The following is a 13,991-nucleotide window of genomic DNA, read 5'->3' as shown; positions in this document are numbered from 1 at the left end:
AATAAAGCCTTGAGACATGGATTGTGTATGTGTGCCATTCAGAGGGTGAATGGGCAAGATAAAATAGTGAAGTGGGTTTGAACGGGGCATGGTAGTAGGTGCCAGGCGCACCGGTTTGAGTGTGTCGAGAACTGCAACGCTGCTGGGTTGATGGTGTGTCAAGAATGGTCCACCACCCAAAGGACATCCAGCCAACTTGACACAACTGGGGGAAGCACTGGAGTCAACATGGGCCAGCGTCCCTGTGGAACGCTTTCAACACCTTGTAGAGTCCATGCCCGATGAATTGAGGCTGTTCTGAGGGCTAAAGGGCTATGTATGCGCCTCCTTTTCTCCCACCTCTCCCAATTTGACAAATTCCAATATTTGGGAAAACAAACGCTGTAAGGTTGATACGTGCAGCACAACCGCGGCTGAGAGAGGGGAATACATGGAGGGAGCTTGACACCCGAATGGTGTTGTGGATCTCGCTCTCAAAGCCACAGAGAGAGACATTTCTGAAGCTGTGCGTCTGCATGAAGGAGAAAAACACCCAACCAGAATATCTCTTTAAAAACCCTCAGAGACTGGTTTCAATTTCTACTCGAATTCAAAAAGCTTGTTACCTTTAAAATTCCTTAATACCCGAGGACTTGTGACATAGTTGGAACGGCTGCTCTCCTTGCCTCTGTACACCAACCTACACAATCAAGGACGGTAAAAACTCCGAGAGGAGAGAAAGAGGGCTACCAGCATGTGCCAAACATTTTCGGCGGTGTTCACAGTCCAAATTAGTGTCAACTTTATCCCGCTGCTGCGGTAGGAAAATACCAAATCTGCCGCCATGTGCCATGTGACTCCATAAAGCGGCATGCAGTAGGGCGTCTGATGTCTTCATGTGGGAAACTTATGCTGTGTGTGTGTGCGTGCGTCTGTGCTTGCGTTCGTGAGTGTGTGTGTGTGTGTGTGTGTGTGTGTGTGTGTGTGTGTGTGTGTGTGTGTGTGTGTGTGTGTGTGTGTGTGTGTGTGTGTGTGTGTGTGTGTGTGTGTGTGTGTGTGTGTGTGTGTGTGTGTGTGTGTGTGTGTGTGTGTGTGTGTGTGTGTGTGTCTAGACACAATTCAGCATCCCACTCCACCAAAAGAAAACAAGTCCCTCCCAGAAACACTGCAAACCAGATGGGACCCCTTCCATCCACAAAGGAATTAAGGCGAGCCCAGTTTGAAAAGAACACCTTTATTAGCTAGCTACCTTCTGAAATACACCTTAAGCAATATGTGCGGTGTATGGAAAGGTGAGTTTGTGGCTCGCTGGGTAAATGTGCACATAACATAAATAAAAGGCTCAGGTGTTTACAGCCTGTGGGACCAAACAAACACTTACACAGAGTTCCCCCCCCCCCCCCCCCCCCCCCCGACAGAGTGCATACAGAGGTGTGTTTCTCTATAGCTACACAGTCTCCTGCTCTCAGTGAGACAGGGCTGAGGAACCTCGCTCTGCAGCTCTACTCAACCACCTGACCTGAGACTGAGAGAGCGAGAGAGCGAGAGAGAAGGAGAGAGAGAGAGCGAGAGAGAGAGAGAGAGAGAGAGAGAGAGGTGAAAGGGAGGGAAAAGATTATTTCAACAACTCTCCACTGGGCCTGTTTTCGTTTATTTGCTTCTGTCACTCACTCACTCTCTTAAATCAAATCAAATGTATTTATAAAGCCATTTTTACATCAGCAGATGTCACAAAGTGCTTATACAGAATCCCAGCCTAAAAGCCCAAACAGCAAGCAATACAGATGTAGAAGCACGGTGGCTAGGAAAAACTCCCTAGAAAGGCAGGAACTTAGGAAGAAACCTAGAGAGGAACCAGGCTCTGAGTAGTGGCCAGTCTTCTTCTGGCTGTGCTGGGTGGTGATTATAAGAGTACATGGCCATTAAGGCCAGATTGTTCTTACACACACACACACACACACACTAAGGATAAAATATCACAAGATATCATTTTCAATTGAACATGGAAGTATCCTTTCCTTAGTTAGCAGACAGTCATTGTCACCCTGAATCAAGTGTTTTTTTCCTATTTTCACTTATTTTCACAGTTTTACTCCAATTATCTCCATCTGTCACATTCATTTTGTTGCCGGCAAAAAAACAATACAAGATACGATACTGTATTTTATTAATACGTCAAGGCGATTAGAGTTTTAAAAAAAGAGGAACAACCCCCAGAATTATCCTCGGAGGTCGTGTCTATCTTTCAGGGACAAAACTTATTTCGGTACAATTATCTCCGGGCTGATGACAACGCGGCTCGAGTGAGGCCCGTTTAAAATCTCCGAGCCCAATCTCCCATCACTTGCCAGAGCTGTCAAGCACGCCCTGGTTCGCTGCCTTACTCCACTCCTGTGTTGAGCGTCTGTCGGCTCTAAAATATCTTTGTTTTGGCCGCGGCCCCAGACTCTCCATGCTGGTAAAAGCTCTGCATTTAATTCTGTCGTTATTTTCAAATGACTGGGAGACCACCAGATTCTCGCTCCCCGAAGAAAAACACACACTCGTTCTTTCCCTCCCTCTCTATTTCTCTCTCATCTCTCTTGCGTTTGTGCGTAAGGAGAAACACACACACACACATTGCTGTGTGAAGCCTTTGCCAACACCACAAGTGAAAGGCCAAAATTCCATGAGCAAATGCTTGAACTCAGAGGGGCTATGAACAGAAAGTTTGAGCTGAGGAGTAGAGTAGCTCCAGTAAAAGGTGTATTAACTGAGCTCTACACCTAGTCGATGGGCCCCATGGGGTAGTTAAATGGGCTCAGTCTGTCGGGAAAAGACCAAAATACAACAAGGCACTTGTACAACGTTTGTTAGAACGCTGTCTGGATAAAACACTGTTGGCTTACCACACCAAGCAAAAGACTCTACATCAGAGATGTCACTAACAATGCCCCAAAGAGAATCTAAATGACCCAGGGTTCACTAACGAGATCAAAACAAGCAAATTGCTGAAAGGTTGAAATATTTACCCAAGACAAGATTCACTCATAATGAGTCATATGCAGCCAGAGAGGCACAGCCACAAACTATGAAGAGAAAATAAAATGCAAGAGAATAAATAAGAGCCTTGTGAAGTATAATACACTTTCGAGACAATATTTTTTTTGGGGGGGGGGGGGGGGGGGGTTATTCAACATTGACAATACCCTCCATTTATTTTTCACGGAGCCTGTATCTTCTACATATTGGTCCAAACAAAGTGCCTTGCTTTCAGATAAATAAGTGAGTTAAACAATAGATTTGAAATGGCTGTCTACAGCATTTAGTCTGGCTTCTGTGTATTGTCTCATCACACTGAGGCAGGATTCCTCTGGAAAGGCGTCCTCTTACTCCTCTTAATCCTCTTAATCCTCTTAATCCTCTTACTCCTCTTACTCCTCTTACTCCTCTTACTCCTCTTACTCCTCTTATTCCTCTTATTCCTCTTATTCCTCTTATTCCTCTTATTCCTCTTACTCCTCTTACTCCTCTTACTCCTCTTACTCCTCTTATTCCTCTTATTCCTCTTATTCCTCTTATTCCTCTTATTCCTCTTACTCCTCTTATTCCTCTTACTCCTCTTATTCCTCTTATTCCTCTTATTCCTCAGCAATTAGAGTAGATTTTTGCGGGGAACAGTAAGAGAGCAAAGCAACAAAAAAAGAAGCTCCTACAAAACACACAAATGTCTGTGCCATCCATCCATCTATCCTCTGCATTCTCTGTCTCTCAGTAAAACTACTACCACCTCCTCCTCTCCCTCCTTCCCGCACCCTCTCTTCAACTCCTCACCCCCCCCCCCCCCCACCCCCCCCCCCCCCCCCCCCCCACCCCCCCCCTGCTTCGACAACCGCCCTCTCCCACCAATCACATCCCTGACGCCAGGACATCAATTCTCGCAAGTCGCAGAAAATTAACATGCATGAATGCAAAAAAGCCTGATCAGGAGTAATTAACACGGCTTCATATGCAAATTTTATTAATGCAGAACTACAAAGTCATTATGCAAATGTAACTTTCGTCAAGCCTCTTGACAAATATTCAGAGCTCCAGTCAGAGAACAGGTTTTTCTCTCTCTCTCTCTCTCATTCTCTCTCTCTCACACTCGCTTTCTCTCTCTCTTTTTCTCTCTCTCTCATCCTCTCCCTCTTTCATTCTCATCCTTCTCTTTCCTAGCAGAGAGAATGTATAATAAGTCTGTTAAGTTATTTTAGACTTGAGGGATGGATGGGCTTGTAGTAGAGTTACAGCGAGTTAGCACGGTTAGTGTGCTGATGACCAAGTGTGTGCGTTTGTGTATTTGTGTGTGCACGCGTGCATGCTTGTATGTATATGTGTGTGTGTGTGTGTGTGTGTGTGTGTGTGTGTGTGTGTGTGTGTGTGTGTGTGTGTGTGTGTGTGTGTGTGTGTGTGTGTGTGTGTGTGTGTGTGTGTGTGTGTGTGTGCGTGGATGCGTGCTTGTGTGTGTGATTAGAGAGCTGGCTGAGGCTAATGGCTGTTTGGCTGTTTGGCTCTGGAGCGAGGTAATGAACCTGTGATGTGAGGGAGGGGAGTGGGGGGGGGGGGGGTGATGAGAGGAGAGAGTGAGAGAATGTATGAATATGCATGAGGCTCACTGGCTTTGATGATTAAAGAAAATTTTAATATTTAAATGAGTGCATGCAAAGTGATTAACTCGGAAAAAAGGCAACGAGGCAAAAATCTAAAAAGGATTTTGAAGATGCTAAGAAGTACACAAGATGCAGCTTTCCTTTTTTATGGTCTATTAATGACTAAAACGACTTTCTCTGCTTCACGCTTTCTCTCTCTTTCGCCCCTGTCTCGCTCGTCTTTTTTTCATCTGTCTTTGGAGCCGGTCCAGGCGGCAGGATTTAGAGACCAATTCAAACCCCGTATAAAGGTAGCACTTTCCTGGGTTTGGAAGTAGTGGATTAAGGAGGAGAGGAGAGGGGGAAGAGAAAAAAAATGTGAAAAAATGAAAAGCAAGCCGAGTGCGTCTCACCAAAGGGGTCTTCCTCTGCAGCATGTAAGGCCAGCTAATCGCTGCAGAAGCAAGTTTCTACACAAACAACACAGCCCAGGCTGGCCAATCCATTAGCGATTAGTGCAGGCATCACTTGCGACAGCCACCTATGTGTAAGTGTGTTCGAGTGTGATTGTCTTTGTGTGTTTGAGTGTGATTGTCTTTGTGTGTTTCACGTGGGCTACTGCAGGCTCACACTGAGGAAACATAGTCTGGCTACTGACAAGAAACAAGCTGTAGAAAAGATTGGCTCATTACAAAAGACAACTAATACAGCAGACATGGATGGTAATTGGAGATTTTGATAAGACTAAAATGAATCCGCCCTAGCATCTAGGGTTATTGATGCCACCATCGGTATGTTAGATCAATCATACAGAAGACTAAAGACTCAGGCCGACGGGTTAGTGTTTGTACATGCCTGAACGTGTGTGTGTGCGCACGCGCGCGTGCGTGTGTGAGCGTGGCACACTGAGCCAGCGCTTGGCAACCCCAGCAGCGGATGAAATATGCATCAGGTCTTCATCTCACTCTCTGACACTTTATTTGAAATGCATGTGAACAAAACCCCTCTCATCACAACTTCGCCAACAGCACTACCTAACGAGAGAGAGAGAGAGAGAGAGAGAGAGAGAGAGAGAGGGAAAGAGGGAGAGAGAGAGAGAGAGAGAGAGAGAGAGAGAGAGAGAGAGAGAGAGAGAGAGAGAGAGAGAGGGAAAGAGAGAGAGAGAGAGAGAGAGAGAGAGAAAGGAAGGAAGAACAGATCAACTGTGTCTGCGTGTGTATGTGAGTGAACGGCTCGCAGAAGAGAGAGAGGGAACGGAACGAGACAAAAGTGGGCAATTACCACTTCAAAAAGGGGCCGCTCGGTTCCAGACACTCGTGGCTTTATTGAAACAACAGAACAACAAGAGAACCAGCCCTGGTAATGGCTCCAGAGAAGCGCATTAAATCAAACGCACATTGACTCCCAGGCCTGATCTCCACACATTGATCCTGGCACAGCCACAGCCACAGCTCCACGCCACAACGCACACAGCTACAGTACGACGTCAAGCCTTAATTAGTCAAAAATACAAACGTGTGTAGTGTTATGGCAATAGATTTTTAATGCTTTACTGTCTGTGTTGTGTGATTATTTATTTATTGTAGATGTGTGTTTGTATGAGAGTGTGTGTGCGTACGTGTGTGTGTGTCCTCAAGGAATAGAGGACATTTGTTGTATCATCTAGCCCCTGTCATCTTTGAGGTTATGCCAGCCTTCCTATCCACACTGCAGTACAAGTCACCCAAATACTGCAGCCTTTTCCAATATCCTCATTCACTCTACAAACATTGCACTACGATATTGAAATACTGAAGATGTATTTAGAAAAAGTGAGTGTGAGCAGGTGTGTATGCCCTTTGAAACACACGCCGCTGTGGGTTTGCAAAAGTGATGCAACCAAACCACATAGCCCATCTGTGTGTTTGAGAGAGAGAGAGAGAGAGAGAGAGAGAGAGAGAGAGAGAGAGAGAGAGAGAGAGAGAGAGAGAGAGAGAGAGAGAGAGAGATGTGGATGCCCCCACAAAACTCCACCCCTCCAGCCCTCCCTCCTGAAAGAAGAAGACGTAGCCTGAGGGTTCAAACAGCCAGTGAACACATCAGTGAGATGGGCAGTTGAGGTGTGATAGGAGGAGAGGAGGCTGGCAGACTGGGCAGACAGCTGGCATGGCGAGCCTTCCTGACGCAACACCACTCGCTGGGCACGGTCTCAAATATAGGTAGGCAGGAAGTGTGCGTGCGTGCATGTTGCCAGGTGTTATTGCGTCGCCGTCAAACTGAACTGTGTATGAAGTGAACCAGACCTTGGAGACGCAGTGTACGGCGGCACCAGCGGAGAGGTAGCGTCCCTGTCAGAGCTAAATATCTTTATAAATATAGCATGTCTTTTGAAATATTCAGGTGGGGGATCTGGTGAGAGAGAGGTCAGATATAACTCCCCCCCTAGCACCTGTTAGCCTGTGTGTGTAAACCTCTCGGACTGATTCCAGACCTGCTTAGAGGCCAGACGGAGGGGGAACGGACACACCTGTGTCTTTACTGTACCAGTGTGTGTGTAACTCAATAACAGCAACTCACGTAGCAGATATCTGACGAGCGAAACGTTGTGGCGCATACGTTATGTATCGAACCTGTGTGGTAGAATGCAGCTGTGTGTGGAAGGACTGGAACGTGTGTGTGTGTGTGTGTTTGTGTATACATCACATACATGGTTAGGGTTGATCCTTCCATTGATTGCACTGCACGAAGGACAGCTGTCGTGTCTTCGTGCCAGCCTTTGTATCAGACACAAATCAAATATGATTTGTCACACGCGCCGAATACAACAGGTGTAGACCTTACCGTAAGATGCGTACTTACAAACCCTTAACCAGCAATGCAGTTCAAGAAATAGAGTTTTGAATATTTACTAAATAAAATAAAATAAACAAATTAAATAAATAAAAAAGTAACACAAGAAAATGCCATAACAATAACTAGGCTATATACAGGGAGTACTGGTACAGTCAATGTGGGGGAGAACAGGTTAGTCGAGGTAATTTGTAAAGTGTCTATGTATAGACAGCGAGTAGCAGCAGTGTAAAAACAAATATAGGTAGACCTTAGACAGTCCCAACAGTGATCTCCCCAGATACACTGTGGGCTTCTGGCATCTTTCTCAAAGCAACAAATGGGACACTATGTTCTCTCCTTTTCCCCAACACAAAATCCTGTCGGTTCCAGCCCGAATCCTGTTCCTTCTCTTAAATATTGGTGCGACACCAAAAGTGCTCCTAAAAGCTTGCCTTTACCACGCTGCCAAACCGAAACCAAACATAGCACTTAAAAACATCTACTGTACAAACACACATACAGTGTGTGTCAAGCGGCAACACGTCAGCCTAACAAGGTATCTAGCTAGCAAGGCCCCTGACTGCTGAGAGTGGCTGTGGCCCATTTTGACTGTGAGCCTTTCCACTCCTGTCCAACTGGCCTTAGTTAAAATGTCTGAATTAAACCCTGGATGACAAGTGTTTAAGAGCAGCACACCACAGTGTTAGGTGCTGTTACACCCTCTGCTCTGATGAGGTGAAAGCAGAGGATTTTTTTCTCTTTCTCTCTCTCTCTCTCTACCTCTTTACCGCTCACACCTTCCATCTCTCACTATTGCTTTCCCGCTCTTACTTGATCCTTCTCTATTGCTCTCTCTCTTCCTCCTTCGCCCTCTCCCTCGCTCTCTCCTTCACTTTCTTGCTCTCTCTCTCTCTCTCTCTCTCTCTCTCTCTCTCTCTCTCTCTCTCTCTCTCTCTCTCTCTCTCTCTCTCTCTCTCTCTCTCTCTCTCTCTCTCTCTCTCTCTCTCTCTCTCTCTCTCTCTCTCTCTCTCTCTCTCTCTCTCTCTCTCTCTCTCTCTCTCTCTCTCTCTCTCTCTCTCTCTCTCTCTCTCCTCTTTAATCTCTCTCTCTTTCATAACTGAGCCTGGTTCTTACCGACCCAAACTGTCACAGTGCCACAGCCAGGGGCTTATGGGTAAAGTGGCTCTGTCACCTGAATGTCTCGGAGCTATGACACCTCCTCACGGATCTCACAACTCCCAAAGTCCTCAACTCTCCTCAGCACTCCTACATTCACAAGTTTGGTGACTAAGCTGCAGTACAGTCCCTCTAGGCCAGATTATTTTCCACATGACCCTTTCATCCTCATAGTATTTAATATGGCCTTTTGAGACTATTGTAAAGTATATTAAGATCATATAAGCCTTTTCAAAAGGCCCATATGAAGTGGTATGAATGCATAGCACACATAACACGAGGCTGATTGGTTTGGAGATGAGGTCATTTGGTTCCCTTATCCAATGGAACGCCCACCGATTGTACTTACATCAGAAGAGGTAAGAAATAGCGCCACTCTAATCTCTGCTCATCACTCTCTCCCCAAGACCTCCAATTAATGTGCAATTAAATAACGACAGGACAGGAAAGACTTAAATGCTCACTCTCTCTCGACAACTCACTCACTCACTCAAACTATTAAGGGGCGGAGGTGGAGATGGTTGGGACTTGATAAAATTCCCTTCCCTTACATTTTGATCGCTTAATGACATACAATTGACCAGCTCAGTGCAATCTGACAGTCTGGGTTATTTCCGCAAGTGTTCCCCAGGCGAGAGGCTCTCTCTCTAGGTGTTAACCTGCTCGAGCCACAGGGTAGATGCGTGTGTCCCAAATGCCACCCTATTCAATATATAGTGGACTACATTTGACCAGGGGCCCTGTACACTCCCCCAATCAGCCTCTGTCTCACACTGTGTTCTCTCTCTCTCTCTCTCTCTCTCTCTCTCTCGCTCTCTCTCTCCCCCACAGCGGTAGCTCTCCTAGCCCCGGGCTATAGTGGGAATGTCATATTTTATTTAATTAGGGTCTATTAAACATAATTAAATTGCGCTGAAATTTAAGACAGCTAAGTGGCAATATAAGGTGGTCGCTGAGCAAGGCTGCGTGTCCTGCTGATACCGGAGCGTCAGAGAAATATTGAATTCAACCCTGGAGTGGTTCCTCTTCCATGGCTGTCCTATATACTCACAGATAACATTGACTTTCCTCACAGCAGGCCAGGGGAGGGGAGGAAGAGAAGGATCACTGTAAAGGGAATGGAATATGAGGTGTTGCAGGTGTGGAGGACATTTTTTTCTTTATCCGTTTTTTCCCCGCTTGATATGAGTTCTGGAGATCAAAGTGGTTGCGTTTTGTTTTTTTAATCAACAGCCTGAAGGGAGGAGGCGTTGGCCTGTTGTGTGTAATAGTACGCTCTGCTTTCGGATATTCTCAGTGTTACGTTTCATCCCCAGGTATACTAAATAAATAAAAAAACAAGGCTAGGTCTTCTCAGTCTACTGCACTGCAAACCCACTCCAGATGGCTGGAGTTTATCACAAACACAAGACAAGAGAAGAGAGGAGAAAAAAAGAAGAGCTGTGACGTGTCACGTGACAGGAAGTGATCACTAAGACATGGCCCCTCCCCTTACTGTGTGAGAGCTGTCAGTCACAGGGCAGGTATGTAGTGTGGTGATGAGATGGGGTCTGACGGCTGGGTGAAGTACGGGAGTGTACAGCTTGTCAAAACAACCTTGCTATGTCTGCTAGGGAGTCTCCTCTCTCTCTCTCATCCAGACACACAGGAACACATCAAACTGCTGTTTGGACGTGAAGACTCAACAGAACAGCGAGAAGAGAGGTCCTCAGAGCACAGAGACTCATAATGTTGGTCTGTTCACAATCAGCTGCTACTATCACTGTGGAAGCTGAAAAACCTCCCACACTCCTCTTTTATGCTCGCTCTCTCCCTTCTCTCACTCCCTTTTTCACCACTAGAAGATGACAGATGGATATATTATATTAAAAGAGAGAGAGAGAGAGAAAAAAAACAAATTCATGAAAAATGATCGGTGCTTGGAGAGCAAAGATACCACTTCTATTTTTAAAAAGCAAGCTCGTATGAGTGTGTTTCTTCTTTTTTTTCCCTTTTCCATTTCACGTTGAGAACAAATGGAAGTGGAAAGGTTTAGCATAAAAGAATACTTTACCCTGCTGGGAGGCAATTATAAATGGTGGTCGGCTGCAGGCTTGTGTTTAGCCCCACGCACAAGCTGACATTCAAGCTTCTTAATCACTTTCTGAGGACGCCTCCTCCTCACCCTGCTTTCTATCCCTTGCACCCCATTCTCTCTCTCTCTCTCTCTCTCTCTCTCATCTAATGGAAGGCATAAATGTATTTATAGAAAACCTTAATATGATTTGCATAGGCACATTTCACCTGTCGTTATTTTAATCCTCCTGTTATCATTTATGGGGTTGATTTCTAAAATACGCTTGAAATGAAATGCTTGCAAAAATTATATTTTGCTTGGAAATATAAAATATCAATTATATTTTGCTTGGAAATGTAAAATAATCACAAAATAGAAATCTTAAATGTTATTGCTGTAGTTTAATTTACTATTGATGATATACACATCCAATTTAACCTCTAACATGTTTTTGCCTTTTAATGTAAAAATGGTTCTGTTGCTAGAATATATACTGTGCAATTAGAATTTTTCACAAGCATAATTGAGCTGATTTCACAAAAAGACTAGGCAGTAGGATAGTTGTCAATAATATGTGCATATCACATTAAAAATAACAGTGTATACAAAATAAATCCTCTTAACGTGACCTCAAATTAACAATACCAATCAATTAGTGCACATGCCTCAGTACACTTCTCAAGGCACGCTATACGCACCAGCTGTGCGATGTCATTAAGTAGTGGCTTATTTGCAACCTATCACGTTTTTCTCCCTGGAGAATAAGAGTATAAAATGAAGAAAATGAAGATCAAGCTTCAACTTAAGACATATTTTTGAACAAGCCTCATATTACCATATCAAATATCAAATTGCTGTAAAAAAAATAAAAATGTTTTATCTAAACAGTTAACGTGCACAGGGAGCTGCTGAGGGGCGCCTTCTAAGGCAGAGAGGAAGTTCTCAGACGTGAACAGAGACACGGTGTTAAAATATTGATAAAGTTCCCCTAAACACTAGTGTTTTACTGCACCGGCCAAACCGCAGAGCCACACACTTCGGAGTGCAGGAGTATACACACGCAGTCGCAGACTCGGAAGTGCTGAGGTCGCACACTCACTGCAGAATAGTATTGTTGAGTTGTAAAATATTACACAGTAGCTATCAATCCCTTGTTACATTTTTTTATTTTTAACTGCATTCGAGGGCAATATGACAATATTCAGATAAACCTTTACATAAGGTCTTTGTCTCCAATGACTACCAGTCTGAATGAGGAAGCAGAGTGGAGAAGCATGGTGGCTAATGGATCATTTAGCCACTTCCTGATTATTAGGAGACGTGAGGTATTGTGGCGATGGTGGTGAAGAATAACTTGTCTTTGCTGCCGCTGGTTAACTTCACAAACAACGATTGCAGAATGAAGAAACAGAGGAAAGACAAAAATTAAAGCTGTAATGATGGAGACCGAGTGAGGCAGTGTCATAAACCGCTCCCCTGCGTTGGTTTCTCCTGGTAACGTTGTCCATCCCAGAATATGATTTTATTTTATGAGACCCATTTCCCTCTGGGTTTCTTTGTGGAGGACTTGACTTGCCTGTTGTGAAAGATAACTGTGGAGGAGAGGAGCTCCCTCTCTCTCTCCCCCATGCTTCCAGCTGGTCTAAACTAAACTGCCTATTTACCCCACTGAATAGGGAACTAGCTCTTTTAATCCTGCTCGGTTTTCCCTTTTTTTTTTGCCTATATAAATCTTAATGAGCTTTTCACCTTTTAAGCAGATGGCTTAGGCTGGATTTCTCCATGAGAGTAGGGGTGAGTCTCTGTCACGTTTTGCACAATTTGTTTCAACTAGCTGAGTCCTTGAGGGGGTTTTAGGGCTTTGAGTGGGTAATGTGCTGTTTCTCCTCTCTCCTCTGTCCTCTCTCCTCGTTCTGCACGGCACCCGCTCTGCCCTAATGAAATCAGCTCACTCTCTCCCCTTTCTATTTCTCTCTCATGAGGGGCTGAGCACTATCACAATCACAACAGGAAGCCCCTGTCTGACTGCTACAGAGGTAAATGAGAGGAGAGATAGTGTGTGTGTGTGTGTGTGTGTGTGTGTGTGTGTGTGTGTGTGTGTGTGTGTGTGTGTGTGTGTGTGTGTGTGTGTGTGTGTGTGTGTGTGTGTGTGTGTGTGTGTGTGTGTGTGTGTGTGTGTGTGTGTGTGTGTGTGACCTACCTGCCAGGGCACTCTCCTGCTTGGGGCAAATTCCTTTGATGGGCGTCACCATCAGCCTCTCATCCTCTTCCTCCTCCGGTGTCACCTGGATTCCGATTTCCACCGGTTCCACCACTTTCCTCAGCTGGCTGTGACCGTGGCGACCCTGGTTCTGCTGCTGCTGGTGAGGCGGGGAGGGGCTGCTGCGGTCGGCGGCCATCTTGTCGTAGCAGCCAGGGCCTTGCAGTAGGGCCTGGCACTGCTTCTTCTTGTGCTCGATGAAGAGCAGGATGTCTCCCAGGGGGAAGTTCATTTGACACTGGCCGCAGGTGAGCAGGTCGTGGTCCCCCAGCCCCATGGCCAGGCTGTCGGATAGGCTGGGGTCCAGCAGGGCCGGGTGGGACAACAGGGGGTGGGGGTGGGGGTGAGGTTGAAGGTGAGGGTGAGGGTGGGGGTGAGGTTGAGGGTGGGGGTGAGGTTGGGTGAGGGAGTCAGACACGGAAAGTCCGCCATCCACATGGTCAGCCTCCGCCGCTGAGAGAGAGAGAAAGTGAGAGAGAGAGGGGGGGGGGGGGTTATTATAAATAGTGTGATTTGTTCTGTGGAAGTGTAAAACACAGCTCTGGGTTATAGCAGGGGTTCCCAGACGTATTCACTCGGGGCCCCCCTTCCAGCATTGGGGAACATGACACAAACTGTTCACACTCCTCTAATTTTGCAGGTTTATAGCCTATTTCCTGCAATTCTACGCATGTTGTCATGGGCTGCAAAGGAAATGTTGCACGTTTTAAAGCTAATTTATCCAAAAAAAACGTTAGATGACAAGCTAAAAAACGTTAGATGACATGGGCTAGTTGATCTGGACATTTCTGACAAGGTATGGTATGGTATGCAATGACTAACATGACAAGAGGAACTGATTTTGAAATTGCACCTTGCGTGTTATACTATTACAACTTTCAAGAGTAAGTTTAAAGCCGGACAGAGTTCCTTTAAAAAATATAAATAATTTAAAAAAATTGGGGGGCGGGGGACTTCCGAGCTCCCCTGCCGACCCCTGGGAACCACTGGGTTATAGGACTCTGTCTGAAAGAAAGAGAGAAAGGAAGAGAGATAAAGAGAAAGAGAGAGAGAGAGAAAGATCCAAAATAAGCTTTGGCAATATGTACATTGTTACGTC

General features: G+C 45.5%; 1 protein-coding gene across 1 annotated transcript in view; it reads right to left on the bottom strand.

Annotated features, from left to right (window-relative positions):
• bcl11ba (BAF chromatin remodeling complex subunit BCL11B a) overlaps positions 1-13,564 on the bottom strand; it is a 42,829-nt gene extending 29,265 nt beyond the window's left edge. Inside the window, exons 1-2 of the mRNA XM_039009117.1 lie at positions 13,561-13,564; positions 12,833-13,345 (exon numbers count right to left, since the gene is read on the bottom strand). Coding sequence (XP_038865045.1) covers positions 12,833-13,345; positions 13,561-13,564 — 517 coding nt within the window. The remainder of the gene's footprint in view (positions 1-12,832; positions 13,346-13,560) is intronic.
• Between the last annotated feature and the right edge of the window lie 427 nt (positions 13,565-13,991).

Source organism: Salvelinus namaycush, chromosome 15, assembly GCF_016432855.1.
Source record: "Salvelinus namaycush isolate Seneca chromosome 15, SaNama_1.0, whole genome shotgun sequence".
In the NCBI taxonomy this organism is placed as follows: Eukaryota; Metazoa; Chordata; class Actinopteri; order Salmoniformes; family Salmonidae; genus Salvelinus; species Salvelinus namaycush.
Note: the sequence above shows the minus strand (reverse complement) of the source record. Positions and strands in the feature narration are given on the sequence as shown.